Source organism: Littorina saxatilis, linkage group LG5 (assembly GCF_037325665.1).
Source record: "Littorina saxatilis isolate snail1 linkage group LG5, US_GU_Lsax_2.0, whole genome shotgun sequence".
Taxonomy (NCBI): domain Eukaryota; kingdom Metazoa; phylum Mollusca; class Gastropoda; order Littorinimorpha; family Littorinidae; genus Littorina; species Littorina saxatilis.
The window spans coordinates 58,898,250-58,922,574 of record NC_090249.1 but is presented as its reverse complement, the minus strand read 5'-3'; the positions used below and the strand labels follow the sequence as shown (position 1 = coordinate 58,922,574).

The following is a 24,325-nucleotide window of genomic DNA, read 5'->3' as shown; positions in this document are numbered from 1 at the left end:
GAAGGACCCTCTAATTGCTTTGTATACACAAGGAGTTGTATGTTAGAATTGTAATGTCGCCGTGGTTTTTTTTTAATCTTGTTAATTTGTTTGTTTTGAATGCTGATGTGATTGAAGCGGGAGGAGAGGAGTATAATCGACTTCATATCATATATCGGTATTTGTTATTCTGTTTAAGTATGAGTTTTTTATTGTTGAATTGTTAGTGGAATAAATACTCCTTGTCTGATGACGCCCAAAACCAAATATGTAACAGGTTTTTTGCGACCGTGTGATTGGTGGGTGTGGGTGCGTGTGTGTGTGTGTGTGTGTGTAAATGTGTGTGTGAATGTGTAGGTGTGTGTGTAGGTGTGAATGAAATTGTGTGTGCGTGAGATAGTAGCTGGATTAGTGTTAAAGACCCACTACGCCTCGTGAAAACACTTCGTCTCACAGTCTCCGATCTGGCCAGGCTTTTACACGGGATAAGACCATCCCTCCACTTGGTCACATACCATCCCTCCACTTGGTCACATACCATCCCTCCACTTGGTCACATACCATCCCTCCACTTGGTCACAGACCATCCCTCCACTTGGTCACATACCATCCCTCCACTTGGTCACAGACCATCCCTCCACTTGGTCACATACCATCCCTCCACTTGGTCACAGACCATCCCTCCACTTGGTCACATACCATCCCTCCACTTGGTCACATACCATCCCTCCACTTGGTCACATACCATCCCTCCACTTGGTCACATACCATCCCTCCACTTGGTCACATACCATCCCTCCACTTGGTCACATACCATCCCTCCACTTGGTCACAGACCATCCCTCCACTTGGTCACATACCATCCCTCCACTTGGTCACAGACCATCCCTCCACTTGGTCACAGACCATCCCTCCACTTGGTCACAGACCATCCCTCCACTTGGTCACATACCATCCCTCCACTTGGTCACATACCATCCCTCCACTTGGTCACATACCATCCCTCCACTTGGTCACATATCATCCCTCCACTTGGTCACATACCATCCCTCCACTTGGCCACAAACCATCCCTCCACTTGGTCACATACCATCCCTCCACTTTGTCACATACCATCCCTCCACTTGGTCACATACCATCCCTCCACTTGGTCACATACCATCCCTCCACTTGGTCACATACCATCCCTCCACTTGGTCACATACCATCCCTCCACTTGGTCACATACCATCCCTCCACTTGGTCACACACCATCCCTCCACTTGGTCACATACCATCCCTCCACTTGGTCACATACCATCCCTCCACTTGGTCACATACCATCCCTCCACTTGGTCACACACCATCCCTCCACTTGGTCACACACCATCCCTCCACTTGGTCACATACCATCCCTCCACTTGGTCACATACCATCCCTCCACTTGGTCACACACCATCCCTCCACTTGGTCACATACCATCCCTCAACTTGGTCACACACCATCCCTCCACTTGGTCACATACCACCCCTCCACTTGGTCACACACCATCCCTCCACTTGGTCACATACCACCCCTCCACTTGGTCACACACCATCCCTCCACTTGGTCACATACCATCCCTCCACTTGGTCACATACCACCCCTCCACTTGGTCACATACCATCCCTCCACTTGGTCACATACCATCCCTCCACTTGGTCACATACCACCCCTCCACTTGGTCACATACCATCCCTCCACTTGGTCACATACCACCCCTCCACTTGGTCACACACCATCCCTCCACTTGGTCACATACCATCCCTCCACTTGGTCACATACCACCCCTCCACTTGGTCACATACCATCCCTCCACTTGGTCACACACCATCCCTCCACTTGGTCACATACCATCCCTCCACTTGGTCACATACCATCCCTCCACTTGGTCACATACCATCCCTCCACTTGGTCACACACCATCCCTCCACTTGGTCACACACCATCCCTCCACTTGGTCACATACCATCCCTCCACTTGGTCACATACCATCCCTCCACTTGATCACACACCATCCCTCCACTTGGTCACACACCATCCCTCCACTTGGTCACATACCATCCCTCCACTTGGTCACATACCATCCCTCCACTTGGTCACACACCATCCCTCCACTTGGTCACATACCATCCCTCCACTTGGTCACATACCATCCCTCCACTTGGTCACATACCATCCCTCCACTTGGTCACATACCATCCCTCCACTTGGTCACACACCATCCCTCCACTTGGTCACAGACCATCCCTCCACTTGGTCACATACCATCCCTCCACTTGGTCACATACCATCCCTCCACTTGGTCACATACCATCCCTCCACTTGGTCACATACCATCCCTCCACTTGGTCACATACCATCCCTCCACTTGGTCACATACCATCCCTCCACTTGGTCACATACCATCCCTCCACTTGGTCACATACCACCCCTCCACTTGGTCACATACCATCCCTCCACTTGGTCACATACCATCCCTCCACTTGGTCACATACCATCCCTCCACTTGGTCACATACCATCCCTCCACTTGGTCACATACCATCCCTCCACTTGGTCACATACCATCCCTCCACTTGGTCACATACCATCCCTCCACTTGGTCACATACCATCCCTCCACTTGGTCACACACCATCCCTCCACTTGGTCACATACCATCCCTCCACTTGGTCACATACCATCCCTCCACTTGGTCACATACCATCCCTCCACTTGGTCACACACCATCCCTCCACTTGGTCACACACCATCCCTCCACTTGGTCACATACCATCCCTCCACTTGGTCACATACCATCCCTCCACTTGGTCACACACCATCCCTCCACTTGGTCACATACCATCCCTCCACTTGGTCACACACCATCCCTCCACTTGGTCACATACCACCCCTCCACTTGGTCACACACCATCCCTCCACTTGGTCACATACCACCCCTCCACTTGGTCACACACCATCCCTCCACTTGGTCACATACCATCCCTCCACTTGGTCACATACCACCCCTCCACTTGGTCACATACCATCCCTCCACTTGGTCACATACCATCCCTCCACTTGGTCACATACCACCCCTCCACTTGGTCACATACCATCCCTCCACTTGGTCACATACCACCCCTCCACTTGGTCACACACCATCCCTCCACTTGGTCACATACCATCCCTCCACTTGGTCACATACCACCCCTCCACTTGGTCACATACCATCCCTACCATCCCTCCACTTGGTCACATACCATCCCTCCACTTGGTCACATACCATCCCTCCACTTGGTCACATACCATCCCTCCACTTGGTCACACACCATCCCTCCACTTGGTCACACACCATCCCTCCACTTGGTCACATACCATCCCTCCACTTGGTCACATACCATCCCTCCACTTGGTCACACACCATCCCTCCACTTGGTCACACACCATCCCTCCACTTGGTCACATACCATCCCTCCACTTGGTCACATACCATCCCTCCACTTGGTCACACACCATCCCTCCACTTGGTCACATACCATCCCTCCACTTGGTCACATACCATCCCTCCACTTGGTCACATACCATCCCTCCACTTGGTCACATACCATCCCTCCACTTGGTCACATACCATCCCTCCACTTGGTCACATACCATCCCTCCACTTGGTCACACACCATCCCTCCACTTGGTCACATACCATCCCTCCACTTGGTCACATACCATCCCTCCACTTGGTCACATACCATCCCTCCACTTGGTCACATACCATCCCTCCACTTGGTCACATACCATCCCTCCACTTGGTCACATACCATCCCTCCACTTGGTCACATACCATCCCTCCACTTGGTCACATACCATCCCTCCACTTGGTCACATACCATCCCTCCACTTGGTCACATACCATCCCTCCACTTGGTCACATACCATCCCTCCACTTGGTCACATACCATCCCTCCACTTGGTCACATACCATCCCTCCACTTGGTCACATACCATCCCTCCACTTGGTCACATACCATCCCGCCACTTGGTCACCATCCCGCCACTTGGTCACATACCATCCCCCCACTTGGTCACATACCATCCCTCCACTTGGTCACATACCATCCCTCCACTTGGTCACATACCATCCCTCCACTTGGTCACATACCATCCCTCCACTTGGTCACATACCATCCCTCCACTTGGTCACATACCATCCCTCCACTTGGTCACATACCATCCCTCCACTTGGTCACATACCATCCCTCCACTTGGTCACATACCATCCCTCCACTTGGTCACATACCATCCCTCCACTTGGTCACATACCATCCCTCCACTTGGTCACATACCATCCCTCCACTTGGTCACATACCATCCCTCCACTTGGTCACATACCATCCCTCCACTTGGTCACATACCATCCCTCCACTTGGTCACATACCATCCCTCCACTTGGTCACATACCATCCCTCCACTTGGTCACATACCATCCCTCCACTTGGTCACATACCATCCCCCCACTTGGTCACATACCATCCCCCCACTTGGTCACATACCATCCCCCCACTTGGTCACATACCATCCCCCCACTTGGTCACATACCATCCCTCCACTTGGTCACATACCATCCCTCCACTTGGTCACATACCATCCCTCCACTTGGTCACATACCATCCCTCCACTTGGTCACATACCATCCCTCCACTTGGTCACATACCATCCCTCCACTTGGTCACATACCATCCCTCCACTTGGTCACATACCATCCCTCCACTTGGTCACATACCATCCCTCCACTTGGTCACATACCATCCCTCCACTTGGTCACATACCATCCCTCCACTTGGTCACATACCATCCCTCCACTTGGTCACATACCATCCCTCCACTTGGTCACATACCATCCCTCCACTTGGTCACATACCATCCCTCCACTTGGTCACATACCATCCCTCCACTTGGTCACATACCATCCCTCCACTTGGTCACATACCATCCCCCCACTTGGTCACATACCATCCCTCCACTTGGTCACATACCATCCCTCCACTTGGTCACATACCATCCCTCCACTTGGTCACATACCATCCCTCCACTTGGTCACATACCATCCCCCCACTTGGTCACATACCATCCCTCCACTTGGTCACATACCATCCCCCCACTTGGTCACATACCATCCCTCCACTTGGTCACATACCATCCCCCCACTTGGTCACATACCATCCCCCCACTTGGTCACATACCATCCCTCCACTTGGTCACATACCATCCCTCCACTTGGTCACATACCATCCCTCCACTTGGTCACATACCATCCCTCCACTTGGTCACATACCATCCCTCCACTTGGTCACATACCATCCCTCCACTTGGTCACATACCATCCCTCCACTTGGTCACATACCATCCCTCCACTTGGTCACATACCATCCCTCCACTTGGTCACATACCATCCCTCCACTTGGTCACATACCATCCCTCCACTTGGTCACATACCATCCCTCCACTTGGTCACATACCATCCCTCCACTTGGTCACATACCATCCCTCCACTTGGTCACATACCATCCCTCCACTTGGTCACATACCATCCCTCCACTTGGTCACATACCATCCCTCCACTTGGTCACATACCATCCCTCCACTTGGTCACATACCATCCCTCCACTTGGTCACATACCATCCCTCCACTTGGTCACATACCATCCCTCCACTTGGTCACATACCATCCCTCCACTTGGTCACATACCATCCCTCCACTTGGTCACATACCATCCCTCCACTTGGTCACATACCATCCCTCCACTTGGTCACATACCATCCCCCCACTTGGTCACATACCATCCCTCCACTTGGTCACATACCATCCCTCCACTTGGTCACATACCATCCCTCCACTTGGTCACATACCATCCCTCCACTTGGTCACATACCATCCCTCCACTTGGTCACATACCATCCCTCCACTTGGTCACATACCATCCCTCCACTTGGTCACATACCATCCCTCCACTTGGTCACATACCATCCCTCCACTTGGTCACATACCATCCCTCCACTTGGTCACATACCATCCCTCCACTTGGTCACATACCATCCCTCCACTTGGTCACATACCATCCCTCCACTTGGTCACATACCATCCCTCCACTTGGTCACATACCATCCCTCCACTTGGTCACATACCATCCCTCCACTTGGTCACGTATCATCCCTCCACTTGGTCACATACCATCCCTCCACTTGGTCACATACCATCCCTCCACTTGGTCACATACCATCCCTCCACTTGGTCCCTCCACTTGGTCACATACCATCCCTCCACTTGGTCACATACCATCCCTCCACTTGGTCACATACCATCCCTCCACTTGGTCACATACCATCCCTCCACTTGGTCACGTATCATCCCTCCACTTGGTCACATACCATCCCTCCACTTGGTCACATACCATCCCTCCACTTGGTCACATACCATCCCTCCACTTGGTCACATACCATCCCTCCACTTGGTCACGTATCATCCCTCCACTTGGTCACATACCATCCCTCCACTTGGTCACATACCATCCCTCCACTTGGTCACATACCATCCCTCCACTTGGTCACATACCATCCCTCCACTTGGTCACATACCATCCCTCCACTTGGTCACATACCATCCCTCCACTTGGTCACATACCATCCCTCCACTTGGTCACATACCATCCCTCCACTTGGTCACATACCATCCCTCCACTTGGTCACATACCATCCCTCCACTTGGTCACATACCATCCCTCCACTTGGTCACATACCATCCCTCCACTTGGTCACATACCATCCCTCCACTTGGTCACATACCATCCCTCCACTTGGTCACATACCATCCCTCCACTTGGTCACATACCATCCCTCCACTTGGTCACATACCATCCCTCCACTTGGTCACATACCATCCCTCCACTTGGTCACATACCATCCCTCCACTTGGTCACATACCACCCCTCCACTTGGTCACATACCATCCCTCCACTTGGTCACATACCATCTCTCCACTTGGTCACATACCATCCCTCCACTTGGTCACATACAAAAATTGCCTTGGTGCTCTCGGTGCACACTGATATTTGTTTTTTTTAAGAATTAATTTCGGGGAAATTAATTCGTCAAAAGATTTCAACTCACCACAGCAAGCAGTCAAGGTGTTAATTTGTGGTATGTAATCAAGTGGAGAGATGGTCTGGGCGCTGTGGCGGGGTGGTAAGACGTCGGCCTCTTAATCGGAAGGTCGAGGGTTTGAATCCCGGCCGTGGCCGCCTGGTGGGTTAAATGTGGAGATTTTTTCGATCTCCCAGGTCAACTTATGTGCAGACCTGCTTAGTGGCTTATCCCCCTTCGTGTGTACACGCAAGCACAAGACCAAGTGCGCACGGAAAAGATCCTGTAACCCATGTCAGAGTTCGGTGGGTTATAGAAACACGAAAATACCCAGCATGCTTCCTCCGAAAGCGGCGTATGGCTGCCTTAATGGCGGGGTAAAAACGGTCATACACGTAAAATTCCACTCGTGCAAAAACACGAGTGTACGTGGTAGTTTCAGCCCACGAACGCAGAAGAAGAAGAAGGAGGAGGGAGGGTCTTACTCCATGTCAAACCCTGGCCACATCTGAGAAAGTGAGGCAAACTGTTTTTCACTATAAGTTAGTGAATAAAAAAGAGTAAGTTTACTATACGAACAAATATTGGCTTGTAATATATAAAATATAAATGATAAGCAATTCAACCATTACAGAAAGTTAGGTCTTGTCAGCAATAACCAAGAATGAATGTGTACACAACTGTGCTTAATTTGTCTAGTTTCAAGGTTATGTAGAATGAACAAAATAATGAAGCCAACAATGCGCCCAGGCACCAACAACGACTCATGAATAAATAAAAAATGTCTACATAAGCAAATTCTTTCAACATTAATGTTAACATTAATGTTAACATTAATTACCAACAAGAACATAAACACCAAAGAGTGCTCAGCGTTAACTGCCGGAGATTACTGTGATATCAAACCTCTTTTGATAAAAGAAGTTTAAAAAAAAATCAATAACGTGAAGAAGAAAAAGCTTGAGAAACAATTATATCTCCCTCAAACAGAAACAAAGAGTGAGAACAAAATTTAAAAAAGTAGAGGTTCCCATGAAATAAAATGGACTATGGAGAGAAAAAAACCATCAATGTGCTGGGCAAATCAAAAATGTAATGACAAAACTTGTATAACAATGTAATGACAACACTTGTATAACAATGTAATGACAACACTTGTATAACAATGTAATGACAACACTTGTATAATAATGTAATGACAAAACTTGTATAACAATGTCTTTGATATAACACGGCAGTTTCGCTTGACTACTCATTTTTTGATGAATACAAGTACACACAGACCCAGACACAGCAATACAGACAGACAGACAGACAGACAGACAGACAGACAGACAAACACGCAGACAAACAGACAGACACACAGACAGACACACACACACACCCACGCACACCCATACACTAAGCAATGCAGTGAGCTTGGGGCAAGACTAGCATCATCTTAACTGTCAGAAATGACTCATATGATTATTCCTTGCTTGAAAGACTGCAGTCTGCATAGTACAATGTCTTGTTAAACATATACAGATACAGATATACAGATGGCTAGGTAGATGTCACAGAACAGTGATCATTACTATTATACAGTTGCCTGTACCATGCGAGTAAGTGAAATAAGACATTAATAAAACTCAAGGATTGACAAAAGAAAATAGGCAAAAGAATTAGATATAAAAACAAAACAAATTTCAATTGAACATGAAGTGTATAGTTGGGGCTAAACTGAGCACCAATGAACTGACATGAAAATGAAGGGGAAAACAAAAAACAAAAACAACAAAACAGAATTGTTTTCTCTCCAAAATTACAGAAAGTAAACAAAATCCCAACGAAACTCAGCAAAATGAAAAAAGCAGAAAATTATATCAAAAACTAAATAACAAAATTCAGAAAGCTTTTTCTCTCCTCATTGCTACAATGTACACGAATCGTTGGTCAGTTATTAAAAGCTTTCAAGTAATTATAGAAAGGGTTTCTATGCTGTATTACTACATGGATCTTTCAAACAAATATGCCTGCTTGTGCACATGCACTGATTTCATTTGCGGCAAAAGCGGAAAATACCTTGCTGGTTCATTTTAAAACTGGCAAATGTTATTTATCTACCAAGCTCTAATGAAAGTAATGAAGTATCCTTGTTCTCCGAGCCAGCTTGTATTAGTTGATAAATTAAAGCAAATACCTATCAGCTCCGTCAAATAAGCATGCAACACATACCCCAGGTACGTACGTTTTGAATCAAATATTTAGTAAAAACTTCCCTTTCAAAATAAACAAAAGAAAAGCAAATAAAATAAATCCAGAAACAAAGAGGCTGCCAACGTTCCAATTTTCAGAATAAAAAAAACCAAGAAAGGTAAGTGGTTGGAACGTTTGTTAGTGACAAAAAACGTTACATTCACAAATATATCGACCCAACCGTTGATCAACATATTTGTGAATGTAACGTTTTTGGTCAATAACAAACGTTCCAACAACTAAAAATAAAATCAGAGTTATTTTGTGTTAAAACCTCCACCGAAAGAAACCATGGAGCCTGGTATGCTACCCGCACTGCGCAAAGTGCTATGTCCATTAGAGGTTAACAAGGCTACCTAAATGTAGGGTTAACAAGGCTACCTAAATGTAGGGTTAACAAAATTCACCAAACCTCAGCCCAGTTATTTGTACAACACACTTACTAAGAAATCCTGGTTGAAGAAAAAAGAGAAACACGAAACCATACACATTCAGCAACAATCACAATTACTGTCAGTGCCAAAATTAATGTCAGTAAAAGTATGCACACCTTCTACAAAATCACAGAAACTAGAACCGCTGTCAAATGAGAATACAGGGGCGGATCAGTTGCTTTGTAAGGGGGGGTGCACTTTGAATCGAAAGTGAATGTGATGGGTGCGAAGCGCCCGAATTTGCTAGGGGGGATGCATGCCCCCCCGGAAAAATTTTTGGCCCAAAGAAGCAAAATGGTGCCATCTGGTGCCATTTGAACTTAGAAACGGTCATAGAATCAGCTTTCCAATTTTTATTTTTTATTTTTTTGCTGGAGGGGGGGTGCACCTGCACCCTGTGCACCCCCCCCCCTCGTCCGCCCCTGGAATAAACACGTTGATACCCTAAAATTTGATGCAAACACAATGACATTGCCAGTGCAGTGGTTCATGCGATGAAAGGACACCCTTTTAGATGATATGTTCGGAAATAACTCTTTCGGAAATAACTCTGTCGGGTTTGTATGGGTTGTGAAAGAGTGACTACTCTTGGAAGTATTGAGGCAAGCTTTCCCACGTGACATTATCGGCCAGTCACTAGGGAGGGGTGTGTCTGAAACACGTGGACAAGAAGCACATGTGGAGACCTATCCCTCGCTGATGACTCGCCTATAATGTCACGTGGGAAAGCTTGCCTCAACGTTGCCACAACCCATACACACCCTGCAGAGTTATTTCCAGAATTCGTCTGTTGGGGCCAGCCCAAAGTATAACACTGCATTGCAGTTTGCCTGTCATGACAGGTAGATTTAGGTCAAGGTCATAGAGAAAAAAACAAGAGGTGTCCTTTATTCAAAGGTGTCCTCTCATGGTAGAGCCTTCACAGCGCAGGTACCCCTGTATCCAATAACTCTGTCGCGTTTGTACGGGGTGTGAAAGAGTGACTATTCTTGCTTTTAGTGAGACCAACTTTCTACACGTGCTCCTTGTCATATATTGTCACGTGGGAAAGTTTGCCTCAATAAAAGCAAGAGTATTCCCTCTTTCACAACGCATGCAAACCCGACAGTTATTTCAAAATAGGGTCTGTTACACTCAGTTCAGAACTATACAGCCCATCTACACAATTAGAGAAAAATGTCGAATGTGAATGTGCACGACGACAGAACTTCAACTGACCCTCTTTTAATATCAGATTCCAGTTGACATGAGTCAGCATGCAGCTATGACCGTGTGCTTTTGTGTGCCAATGAGTGTGCGTGTGCTCTGGCTATCAGATGCAATTTGACATCCACATCAAAACAGCATGCATACAAAGCACCCCTACTCTCAAAGAATCACTGCAATGAGAACCACGTCAATACAGTGGAACCCCCCTTTTAAGACCCCCCCCCCCCCCCCCAATTTAAGACTTCCACCGTCTTAACACCCTGTTTTCTTAGACACAGACTTTCTGTTGATAAGCTGTGTGAATGTACCCCATTTTACGACTCCCTCCTTTTGAAGACCTCATTTTCTCCGGTTTTTGGATGTCTTAAAAGGGGGGTTCCACTGTAACAGCTAATACTATCTTGAGTATCCAATCTGCAGTGGTACCTGTGATAAAAGGACACCCTTGGCACCGGTCAACAGCGGCCCTACATTGCAGGTGGCTTGTCATGACAGGTATTCATTTCATGTTCGGTGATAGGGGGACAACAGAAGGTGTCCCTTATTGGGAGGTGGCCTGTTATCCGAGGGGGCTTATACCATAGGCACCACTGTATGGACAAACAGATTTACGTTCTTCTAACTCATCACCAACACATACAGATGAAAAGCTCTCTAATTTAGAGAACATTTTGAAGCTACATGTATCTCCATACTTCTGGTAGACAGGGATTTGTCTCTTTCTGATTCATTTTAGTCTGATAATAGTTAGGGTGGGTCTTGTGAAAAAGCACACCAAACTTACCTCTGCATTGTAGAATTTGGTTTTGACATCCAGAGGCTTCAGAACCTGAATACACATACACAACAATAACTTGTCATTTAACACAGAAACACAATGAAACATTTATTTGCAAAATATCCAATGTTAAAATAGCACTCTTTCGTGTGTGTGTGTGTGTGTGTGTGTGTGTGTGTGCGTGTGTGTGTGTGCTTGTGTGTGTTTGTGTGTGTGTGTTTGTGTGCGTGTGAGAGAGAGAGAGAGAGAGAGAGAGAGAGAGAGAGAGAGAGAGAGAGAGAGAGAGAGAGAGAGAGAAAGAGAGAAAGAGAGAGAGAGAGAAATTGAAAGAGAAATAGAAAGAGAGAGAGAGAACGCGAGGTTGACAAAGGGAGGCAACCAACCTGAAACTTGAAGAACTTGCGGAACTGCATTCGCTCCCCTGTGGAGTGAGCATAGCTGACAGCACACACCAGTCTGACGAAAAGAGGTGGATTATCACCACATGCAATGCATCATCAGATAAATTAATGCCGTGACAGGCTCACTTGCTAATGATGAACTATTGGTATCAAATGGTATTATCCCAGAATTATGGCCATATTTCATTTATCATGTGGATCTTTAACTCCATCTGTTCTGACACTGAAAACCCTCTTGTTGTCTCTATAAAGACGCATTTCCCTGCATTTTGTTGAACTGCTTAGTCTCGACTGTTAGAACAAACAAACAACGATTAATCAGTTTACCTATATTCGTTGTCATAATCAGAACACGTGAACTAATAACAACAATAATATAGAAAGAACTGTTTCACAGACAAATCATTGCCAATAATCTAACTTAATTATAAATTATTGGCCATCCAAGAAGTCCCCCAATCTCCCCCCCCCCCCCCCCCCCCATCGAATCTACCTCCGCCTCGGCCTCCATTATACATACACACACCCACATGCACTCTCACGTACAACAAACAATCTCTAGCTTCTGTCATACCCCCCCCCCCCCCCCCACCCCATCCCCCGCTCCACACCATCCCTCCCTCCTCCGGAACCAGATGACGTACATGTGTGTGCCGAGCTCCTTGACCTCATGATGAATGACGTCATCGATGCTGTGATCTGGCAGCAGTTCGGGGATTGGCTGTTCACCCACGGACGACAGACTGATACGCTGCGACCCCGTCTGAAGGTCAGCCTGACAGAGAAATCGAGAAGCAGATACAGTTAATTGTCTTCCTCATGAATATGGATTAGCGTGTGATATAACCGTGATGTACGACACAGTTGGGTACATTTTGGTCTCGGTTAAAAGAGAAGTGAACTGGGCATGGCTGGCCGAGACTGGCTGATCACAGAGAGTTGATGATTTTGTCTGGGTCACTGACACAACAGAAAATCCGCGAGACAGATTATTCATTCGTAATTATCTTAGCTTTAAATGCTTATTTTTTGTTTGTTTTCTTACTTGTTTCTTTGTTTTTGTGGGGGAGAAGATGAGAGAATGGTCGAATCCAATTTCAAACCTCACTGACCGTAGTAACGGCTATGCAGAACCCTAGAGAGTTCCAGTACTCATCAAGAAAATCTGCTGTGCTCTTTTCATCCCTCGTTGGGAAAGGAGGGGTTGGATAGATGTGTGTGTGTGTGTGTGTTCGGCGTGTATGGGGAGGGTGTGTGTTTGTTTGTATGTGTGTGTGTGTGTGTGTGTGTGTGTGGGGCGTGTATGGGGAGGGGGGGTGGGTGGTGGTGGCATGATAGAGGCGCTGAGGGACGCTAGACTTGGCGCAAATCAGAGTAAAGCAATATGTACTTCTTGAACCGTGATATCTCGGTCACCTGTCTATTCATCGCCCAATAAACACAGACAGACCTTCACACACAATGGGACGCTGTACCTTGGGGGAACGGGTACGGGAAAACAGATTTCCCGATAACCATGCGATCTTCCATTCAACAGAATGTGTACAGGAGCAGCTGCCCAATGATATCCCCCCTCCCCCTCAACACACACGGACACAGACACAGACACAGACACATACACAATCACACACACACACACACACACACACACACACACACACACACACACACACACACACACACACACACACACACACACACACACACAGAGTCTGGAACAATGAACCTGTTCCAGATCATCAACACAAGTTATGATGTTTGCAGCAGACAAAACAATCCGGGGCTGATTAAAACAGACCAACAAGAGGGTTTGCAAGTAGACAGGGATTCGTGTTTGTGTGGGGGTGTGTGGGGGGGGGGGGGGGGGAGGGGAGAGGAGGTTGTGGCAGGTGGGGGCGAGGGATAAGTCAGACCACACCTACACCTGCGCCAACAGATCTCAGTCCGTCAGTGCTAATTGTAGGTAAGCAGAAACCGGAGCGTAATTGAAAGTTGGCTATCAAACCGGAATCAGGCTCTTGTCCATTCAAGCATTGTGAGAAAGGGTGCGAAAGAAGCTTTCCAGATATCCTTTCTGACAGCTGTTGGCAGCAAACTCCTTCACCACGCGTACGTGAACGTCTGTGTTTCTGACTCCATTTGCCCCAAGAGTGTACCAATATCTCTGCGTGTGCTGTGGCTAGTGAGAATCGTATGACTCGGTCTGGAGGTCAATCGTCGACTGCCTACTGATACCGCAGGCAGGAGTGCGGGGCTTTAAGTTTAAGTAGAGAGAATAATAATTAAAAAAAACTTTGTCCGTCTATTAGTGTCTGCTTATCTGTAGCTGTCAGTATCTCTGTCTGCCCGCACCTCAGTCTGCATGGCAAGATCAGTAGGACTAGGGATGGCATTACAATTAAGTCATCCTCACTCAAAACAGTCTGCATTGCAAGATCAGTAGGACTAGGGATACCATTACATATATCATCCTCACTCAAAACAGTCTGCATTGCAAGATCAGTAGGACTAGGGATGGCATCACAAGTCATCCTCACTCAAAACAGTCTGCATTGCAAGATCAGTAGGACTAGGGATGCCATTACATATCATCCTCACTCAAAACAGTCGCCATTGTAAGATCAGTAGGACTAGGGATACCATTACATATCATCCTCACTCAAAACAGTCTGCATTGCAAGATCAGTAGGACTAAGGATGGCATTACAAGTCATCCTCACTCAAAACAGTCGCCATTGCAAGATCAGTTGGACTAGGGATGCCATTTGACAACCTCCTCACTCAGAAGCCTAAGTCAGCGCTTCCGTCCGCCTACGACGACTGCCATCAATGCGGGATTGGTAGTCATTAAAAGCTGACAGACAACTCGGTTAATACGACACAACTCAGCCCGTGCTCACTGTCACGATGAAAAGCGAAAAAGGACACACGCATTGCAATAGCTCTCACTGCCATTCCTTCATCCATCCACCTTTTCTGCGACAAGCCCATCCGCCTCCTTGTGACAATGATCCTATCAGATCAGCTTTCTGTCCAACTGCTAATGCTTGTATACATCTCCGCGTTCCATGTCTAATTTGCATAGAAATCTACGTATAAGGATCAAATCAGATTAGCTTTGTTGCACCACTGGTATTGCTAATGCACGGCTCGGCGTTGCATGACTTGTTGTATGGCTAGACTAATCTACACTCTACGCCTCCAGTTTTACGATGATGATAAAATGCCGCCTGCAATCATGCACTTGGGTGAAAATCGGCTTTGTGGTTATATTATGTGTGATCTGCATAACGAAAAGGAATACGAGGGCCACAAGGCCTCTATCAGACACCAGCTTCTGAAATCTCCATTTCACTGATATTTATTAGTGATAGTGAGCATGAACAATGGTATGGTTTCTTCCTACTTTTTGGTGATGATTTTAACTTATAACAAGAAGAGCAAACGCTCGATCGAGTCACTTTCGCAGTTCTGAATATTATATGAGGCATCAGATGGACAGGAAGAAATTGCTATTCACAACACAATGAGTCACGTTCACATAAAATTTGAGCCCGGTCACTTTTATAGTTTCCGAGAAAAGCCCAACGTTAAGTTGTGTGTTGCCGAACAGAAAAGGCTAGTTATCTCCCTTGTTTTTCTGATAACGTTCGTAAAAGGCTACAGATGTAAATACTTTGATGTAAAGAATAATCCTACAAAGTTTCAATCACATCCGATGAACTTTGTCAAAGATATAAAATGTCTAATTTTTCCTTTGACGCTGACCTGTGACCTTGAAAAAGGTCAAAGGTCAACGAAACCATCGTTAAAGTGTAGAGGTCATTGGAGGTCACGACTAAACAAAATATGAGCCCGATCGCTTTGATAGTTTCCGAGAAAAGTCCAACGTTAAGGTGGTGTCTACGGACGGCCGGCCGGACAGACTAACACTGACCGATTACATAGAGTCACTTTTTCTCAAGTGACTCAAAAAGGACTTTACTACCACGCTCGGAAAAAACCCAGGACAAAATGCTAACAAACATTGGACCATGTAGTTATCATTATGAAAGTACTGTGATATAACTATAGTTCAGTACGCGTTTGTTGGCGGGTAGAACAACACGAACAATATATACATGTGTGTGTGTGCTTGTGTGTGTGTGTGTGTGTGTGTGTGTGTGTGTGTGTGTGTGTGTGTGTGTATGTATGTGTGTGTGTGTGTGTGTGTGTGTGCGTGTGCGTGCGTGTGCGTATGTGTGTGTGTGCATGCGTGTGTGTGTGTGCGTACGTGCGTGCGTGTGTGTGTGTGTGTGTGTGTGTGTATGTGTGTGTGTGTGTGTGTGTGTGTGTGTGTTACCTTGAGTGTGATGTCTTTACACAGCTGGTTGCTGTCGTTGTGCACACTGATGTAGCTGGAGAACGTCTCACCCAGAAAGATGTTCCTGCCAACAGCAATGGGATTCAACAGTTGAAAAAATGTATAGACACAATATTTGAGAAAAAACAAAATCCGCAGATAACCACATGACAGACAGACAGACAGACAGACAGACAGACAGACAGACAGACATACGCACGCACGCACGCGCACACACACACACACACACACACACACACACACACACACACACACACACACACACACACACACACACACACACACACACACACACACACACACACACACACACACACACACACACACACACGTAATGTGCAAACACATAGGCGCGAGCATGCACACACGTTATAAGTTAAACACAACTAAAATAATAAATGTGTGTAGATTTTCATTGTTTGAAAATGAATTTTGAATGAAAGAATTTTCTTAATAACCAGAAACAACGTGACACCTGAAAAAAAGAAGAGAGAGAGAGAGAGAGAGAGAGAGAGAGAGAGAGAGAGAGAGAGAGAGAGAGAGAGAGAGACACACACACACAGCGAGAGAGGCTTGCCGGTCAGGGGCCTGTTTAGAAATGACATAAATCTGGCTGCTAAAGACTTCAATCTTGCAATGACGCAGGCTTAGCCAACAGATAACGCTACACTTTCGTTGAGGATTACTCCTTTAACGGTTGCTGCTTCAGGCACAAGCACATTTCGATCTCAGATAATATACAAAAAACGTACATAAGAAACGGACTTACTGTAAACATAAATACACCAAGACGTATTGAAAGGCCAGCAGAAAAGCTCAAGGAGCTTTAGCGTAGAATGAAACAAGAATCAGTGACGAAATGGTGCAAAACGTTCGATAAAAGGAGGTGATGTGTTGCATGAAAGCTACCGTCTTCACCGCAAAAGACCTGTCTAGGGAATAAAAGCATCCTTCCATTTGGTCACATACCAAATCAACAGACCTGTCCAGGGAATGAAAGCATCCTTCCACTTGGTCACATACCAAATCAACAGACCTGTCCAGGGAATGAAAGCATCCTTCCACTTGGTCATATATACCACATCAACAGACCTGTCCAGGGAATAAAAGCATCCTTCCACTTGGTCATATATACCACATCAACAGACCTGTCCTGGGAATAAAAGCATCCTTCCACTTGGTCACATACCACATCAACAGACCTGTCCAGGGAATAAAAGCATCCTTCCACTTGGTCACATACCACATCAACAGACCTGTCCAGGGAATAAAAGCATCCTTCCATTTGGTCACATACCAAATCAACAGACCTGTCCAGGGAATGAAAGCATCCTTCCACTTGGTCATATATACCACATCAACAGACCTGTCCAGGGAATAAAAGCATCCTTCCACTTGGTCACATACCACATCAACAGCCTGGCAGCTCCCTGCGAAGACTATGTTTTTATGCTTCTTAAAAAAAAAAAAAAATTACTGAATTAATTTTGCAGACGCAATAAATTCAACCCAAAAGTGTCACTCTGTACCGGAGGCACTCATCATGTTGATGTGTGTAAGTGTCTTTACTTTACTTTATTTGGTGTTTAACGTCGTTTTCAACCACGAAGGTTTATATCGCGACGGGGAAATTTGAGGATGGGATAGAGCCACTTGTCAATTGTTTCTTGTTCACAAAAGCACTAATCAAAAAATTGCTCCAGGGGCTTGCAACGTAGTACAATATATGACCTTACTGGGAGAATGCAAGTTTCCAGTACAAAGGACTTAACATTTCTTACATACTGCTTGACTAAAATCTTTACAAACATGGACTATATTCTATACAAGAAACACTTAACAAGGGTAAAAGGAGAAACAGAACCGTTAGTCGCCTCTTACGACATGCTGGGGAGCATCGGGTAAATTCTTTCTCGTCCCAACCAATATGGGACTCCCCCTAACCCGCGGGGGGTGTTGAATGACTTGAGCATCGGTTTCTATAATGGCAGTTTTGTGTCATAATATTCTCTTTCTTTTTTATTCACTTGCTCGTTTGTTAAAAGACCCTAAATTAGGTTTGGAGACTGGATGCTATGAGGAACAGTCAAATATGTTGTAAAGCAGGCCTAAACTAATTTCAGTTTTCCGGAGATCTGTCGCTCTCGTGAAACCAGTAGCACCCAAGTTAACAGGCGGAAAATTGAGTATTGATCCCAATAAACTACATGTCAACCGATTGAACCCTCCAAGTTAACCTATACCCTAAACTAACACTTTTCAAGGTCTGTGCCTATCATCCTCGAAAATCTAGTCTCACAAATAATAATTACCTAACGTTTAAAAAAAAACACACCCTTTCCTTGGCTTTTGTACAAAGAATAAAAAGAAGACGAAAATAGAGAGAAATAAATACGGAAGCCGAGAGAAAAAATCGAGGCAGAGAAAAAAGACTGACCCAAAATTTTGTGGCAGAGTAAGAAGATCGCCAAGTGGGAAGTAGTCCAGACCAATTGGTTTGGCCAGGTCTGATTGGTTGATCTGCTGGATGACGTCACCACAGAGGTCTCGGCTGTCGCTGACCAGTGGCTGATATGCCATCAGACTTGGCTTGGTCAGCCGCATCACTGCACACATTTAGATATGGACATTTCATTTATAAGGTGGTATAGAAATCTTGCAGCTTTTTTATACAATGTAGATTATAGACGATTCATCAGCCGCATCCCTGCACACACTTATACATGGACATTTCATTTATAAGGTAGTATGGACATCTTGCAGCTTTCTTATACAATGCAGATTGTACACGATTGGTCGCCCTGGGGACAGGAGCAGTCAGCTTAAATAGAACCGACACCAATGCATCTTTTCATTGGCGACATTGCCGTGGTCATCACTGCACGCGGATAGATACAAAATACTTCGTGGAAGAGTGCTACAGAAATGTTGCAGTTGAATTGGCATACAGCTACATCTGTAGACGATTCAGCAGTCGCGCCAAGGGACAGGATCAACCTGCTCAAAAAGAAGTGATACAAACCCACGATTATTAATTGTTATAAACGCCCTCATCCTCGAAACTGCAAAATACAAGAGCTGAGGATCAAATAATATAGGATGAAACAGTCAATGAAACAGCAAACCAAATGGTATTTCTTGGTCAATTGTAAAATGGTATCAAAGCTGGCTCATTTCCAAACCAACAAGCATAAGGATTACACAAGATATGGTGAGAGATGCTGACGGGACGTGATGGGATAAATCAACAAGTATCAATCTTTACAAGGCCATCAACGGATTGGAAAGAAACCATATTCTACCGGCATTAGATAGATAGAGAGAAAGAGAAAGAGAGAGAGAGAGAGAGAGAGAGAGAGAGAGAGAGAGAGAGAGAGAGAGAGAGAGAGACAGGGAGAGAGAGAGAGAGAGAGGGGGAGAGAGGGAGAGAGGGAGAGGGAGAGAGGGAGAGAGGGAGAGAGAGAGAGAGAGAGAGAGAGAGAGAGGGAGAGAGAGGGAGAGAGGGGGGAGTAAGAGAGAGAGAGAGAGGGGGAGAGAGAGAGAGTGAGAGAGAGAGAGAGAGACAGGGAGAGAGAGAGAGAGAGAGAGAGAGAGAGAGAGAGAGAGAGAGAGAGAGAGAGAGAGAGAGAGAGAGAGAGAGAGAGAAATCAGAGAGACCAGTGAGTATCTGAAGAGAAACGCGCCGCTCAAATAAACTTATAAATAAACAAGTCGCGTAAGGCGAAAATACAATATTTAGTCAAGTAGCTGTCGAACTCACAGAATGAAACTGAACGCAATGCCATTTTTCAGCAAGACCGTATACTCGTAGCATCGTCAGTCCACCGCTCATGGCAAAGGCAGTGAAATTGACAAGAAGAGCGGGGTAGTAGTTGCGCTAAGAAGGATAGCACGCGTTTCTGTACCTCTCTTTGTTTTAACTTTCTGAGCGTGTTTTTAATCCAAACATATCATATCTATATGTTTTTGGAATCAGGAACCGACAAGGAATAAGATGAAAGTGTTTTTAAATTGATTTCGACAATTTAATTTTGATAATAATTTTTATAATATATTTAATTTTCAGAGCTTGTTTTTAATCCGAATATAACATATTTATATGTTTTTGGAATCAGCAAATGATGGAGAATAAGATAAACGTAAATTTGGATCGTTTTATAAATTTTTTTTTTTTTTTACAAATTTCAGATTTTTAATGACCAAAGTCATTAATTAATTTTTAAGCCATCAAGCTGAAATGCAATACCGAAGTCCGGGCTTCGTCGAAGATTACTTGACCAAAATTTCAACCAATTTGGTTGAAAAATGAGGGCGTGACAGTGCCGCCTCAACTTTCACGAAAAGCCGGATATGACGTCATCAAAGACATTTATCAAAAAAATGAAAAAAACGTTCGGGGATTTCATACCCAGGAACTCTCATGTCAAATTCATAAAGATCGGTCCAGTAGTTTAGTCTGAATCGCTCTACACACACACACACACACACACACACACACACACACACACACACACACACACACACACACACACACACACGCACAGACACACATACACCACGACCCTCGTTTCGATTCCCCCTCGATGTTAAAATATTTAGTCAAAACTTGACTAAATATAAAAAAGGCCCAAGAAGCGTTCCTGATTTTAAGAAAAAATCCAGAAGAAACCAGTTTAACTTGTTTACCTAAGACCACACAGAAGCAGCAAGGGAAAGGTCTATGTATTTAAAACACAAGCATATTTTCATTAGTCGCAATGACAATATACCATTTGCAACTAAAGCAGCGCATGTGGTGAACAATGGTATTTGGGCCCCCGGGAACCGGTAAGACACTCGTGCTCAGATGACAGGTCTACAAATAAAGGTCGCTAAGAGTTCTTTCTTTCTTTATTTGGTGTTTAACGTCGTTTTCAACCATTCAAGGTTATATCGCGACGGCGCTAAGAGTTGTTTTTGTTCCAATAGCACGATGTTGAAAACAAGTTGCTCTGCATTGTCATTTGAATAATACCCCTATCTTTCTTCTTCTTCTTGTCGTTCGCCAAATACCCCTATCCAAAGAAATGCAGGGGATTTATTGTGCCTTTGTATTGGAATCTGAGAGAGGCAAGAATTCAGAAAGAAGCAATTACAGTGTGTTGCTTTGTGCACAGTGGAAACCTTAGGTGAGAAAGTGCGTTTATGTCAATATTTAAGTGTGTGTGTGTGTGTGTGTGTGTGTGTGTGTGGTTGTGTGTGTTTGTGTGCGTGTGTGTGTGTGTGTGTGTGAGTGTGTGATTGTGTGTGTGTGATTGTGTGTGTGTGTTTGTGTGCCCGGTGTGTGTGTGTGTGTGTGTGTGTGTGTGTGTGTGTGTGTGTGTGTGTGTGTGTGTGTGTGTGTGTGTGTGCGTGAGCGCGCGTTTATGAATGTGTGTGTGTGTGTGCGTGAGCGCTTGCTTATGAATGTGTGTGTGTGTGTGTGTGTGTGTGTGTGTGTGTGTGTGCGTGAGCGCGCGCTTATGAATGTGTGTGTGTGTGTGTATACGTAAAAGGAACTCGTTTCATCCTTTCATATTCTGTGAGTTCCTCTTCCTTCCTGACCTCTTTTCCATAATGCACCTCCCCAAATGAAAAAAAAAATTTCAATTTCCACAAAAGGGGTTTGCATAAGGGTCAATCTTTTCCAGATCTGTTATCGTTGCCATTCCTTGGGAAAATCATGTGTGGTTCGATTTGATGTAACATCATCCATCTTTATGGACACAACGTTCTATCATCGCTCGGAGAAATAAAAATCCGCCTCGCTCGATGTTATCACGGAACACATTTCTCCCGGTGTAACACGAGAAAATTACTCCCACGAGATTTTTACTCCGGAGAAAACATTTCGTACGAAAAAGTTACTCCCTTTACGAAAAAAGCACTCCCCCATTACACGAGAAAATTACTCCCCAAGACAGGTGAGTTCCGAGTAAACATTTCGTACAAAAATGTTACTCCCCTGACCAATAAATAACGAATAAATTACTTAACCCAAACACAAGCAATTTAACTTCCCATGCCAGGTGTACGAAATGTTTACTCCCTTGTCCCCTGTTAGTCTTGGTGGTGGAAGGGGTGGAAGGAGAGTAGCGCGACATTCGTGTGCGCGAGATCACCTATTGGCATTATCCCTTCGCCCGCATCCCATTTTTGCGTACGAGATTTTTACTGAAAGTGAAAAAAAATGGGGAGTAAAAATTTCGTGGAGGGAGTACTTTTTCGTGCCTTGGGGAGTTCTTTTCTCGTACGAAAAGTGTACTTGGAGTAAGTATTTCGTACGAAATATTTACTCCGGAGTAAATTTTTTGTGGAGTAAAAATTTCGTGTTACACCGGCGGTCCCTCTTCACTTCGCTTCAAGCAAGGGACTGCACTCTGCGTTGTCAGTCTCTGCACTTGATGTAAGAGTAATGCCGTTATTAGATACCCCAATCGTGCGTGTGTGTGTGTGTGTGTGTGTGTGTGTGTGTGTGTGTGTGTGTGTGCGCGCGTGTGTGTTTGTCTGAGTGTGTGTGTGTGTGTGTGTGTGTGTGTGTGTGTGTGTGTGTGTGTGTATAGGTGTGTTTTGTGTGCTTTTCGTTGCTGTTGTTGTTTTTGTTGATTGGTTTGAAAATATGAATTCACAGTATTGCCCGCCAGTTTATTTACTATGTTGTCTCTAAGAGCACATTTCTTAGTTTATCTTGTACTCTTTCCATGAATGCTAGATTCCTGGGCTTTGTGAAACAGACACACACACACACACTGCCGGTTTTTATCATTAGATACGTTGTCCAGGGCCGGACCAATTGAGTTGTAAGGGGGGGGGGGGTTCCTCCTTTTTTTTGGGGGGCAAATCAGCAAAGTGGCGAAGCCACAAGCGCGCGCCTGCAAAGCAGGCGCGCGAACTAGGGGGGTCCGGGGGTATGCTCCCCCGGAAAATTGTTGAAAAACGGTTAAAATCTGTGCAATCTGGTGCATTCTGGGCCTTGTTTTGAGGGTTAAGAGCAGCATTGTTTTGGTGCTAAAACTAGTAAAAGTCAAAGCAAGGTACATGCTTTTTCCAGGGGTGGGGTTCCGGAACCCCTGGAACCCCCCCCCCCCCCCCCCCTGGGTCCGGCCCTGGTTGTCTGTCTGCCTGTCTCTCTCTCCTCTTCCAGTCTCCTCCTCACAGTTCGCTAACTGCAACCATATATCTGTCTGTCTGTCTGTCTGTCTGTCTGTTTCTCTCTACCAGTCTCCTCCTCACAGTTCGCTAACTGCAACCATCTATCTGTCTGTCTGTTCAAGTCCTGTCCCCACGGTACGGTAGTTGCACCCTGTCGCTCTTCGTGACTGGAATCATCAACAGCTGACGTTCACTGACCGCCTGAAAAAGCCAGAACCTCCCCTGGGGCAGGAGCAGGGTAAGCTAAAGGTCATTATTCGTGGATCTCGGCCTAACAAGGTCCCCGTAGAAAGGCTGGTCCATTGAATCCAACCTGGCAGCTCCTATCACTAAGCTAGAATGAGGGAGAGAGAGATGGCTGATCTCTGGTTATGAGCAGACTGTTTGCTTTCAAGGGTTCTTGGGTCGTTTTGATCTGACGTCTTTTATCTTTCTGTGTCCTTTGAAGATCCACAGAAATGCACCTGCTTTTGCACCTTTTTCGAAATACGAGTTGTCTATTGAAGAAAATGTCATCTTTTAACGTGTCTCCTTCAAACAATTTCTGTTACAGATATTTTTCTCTCTCTGAGTAACTGAGCTGGTTGAAGTACACTGACTGCCAACGTTCTGAAATTCAGA

At 45.6% G+C, this 24,325-nt stretch overlaps 1 protein-coding gene across 1 annotated transcript in view; it reads right to left on the bottom strand.

Moving 5' to 3' along the window:
• Positions 1-24,325, bottom strand: part of LOC138967563 (trafficking protein particle complex subunit 13-like) — a gene marked incomplete in the record, with an annotated part of 259,297 nt that overhangs the window by 42,959 nt on the left and 192,013 nt on the right. The window contains 5 exon segments of the mRNA XM_070340139.1: positions 11,777-11,821; positions 12,154-12,226; positions 12,816-12,946; positions 16,514-16,598; positions 18,972-19,140. Coding sequence (XP_070196240.1) covers positions 11,777-11,821; positions 12,154-12,226; positions 12,816-12,946; positions 16,514-16,598; positions 18,972-19,140 — 503 coding nt within the window.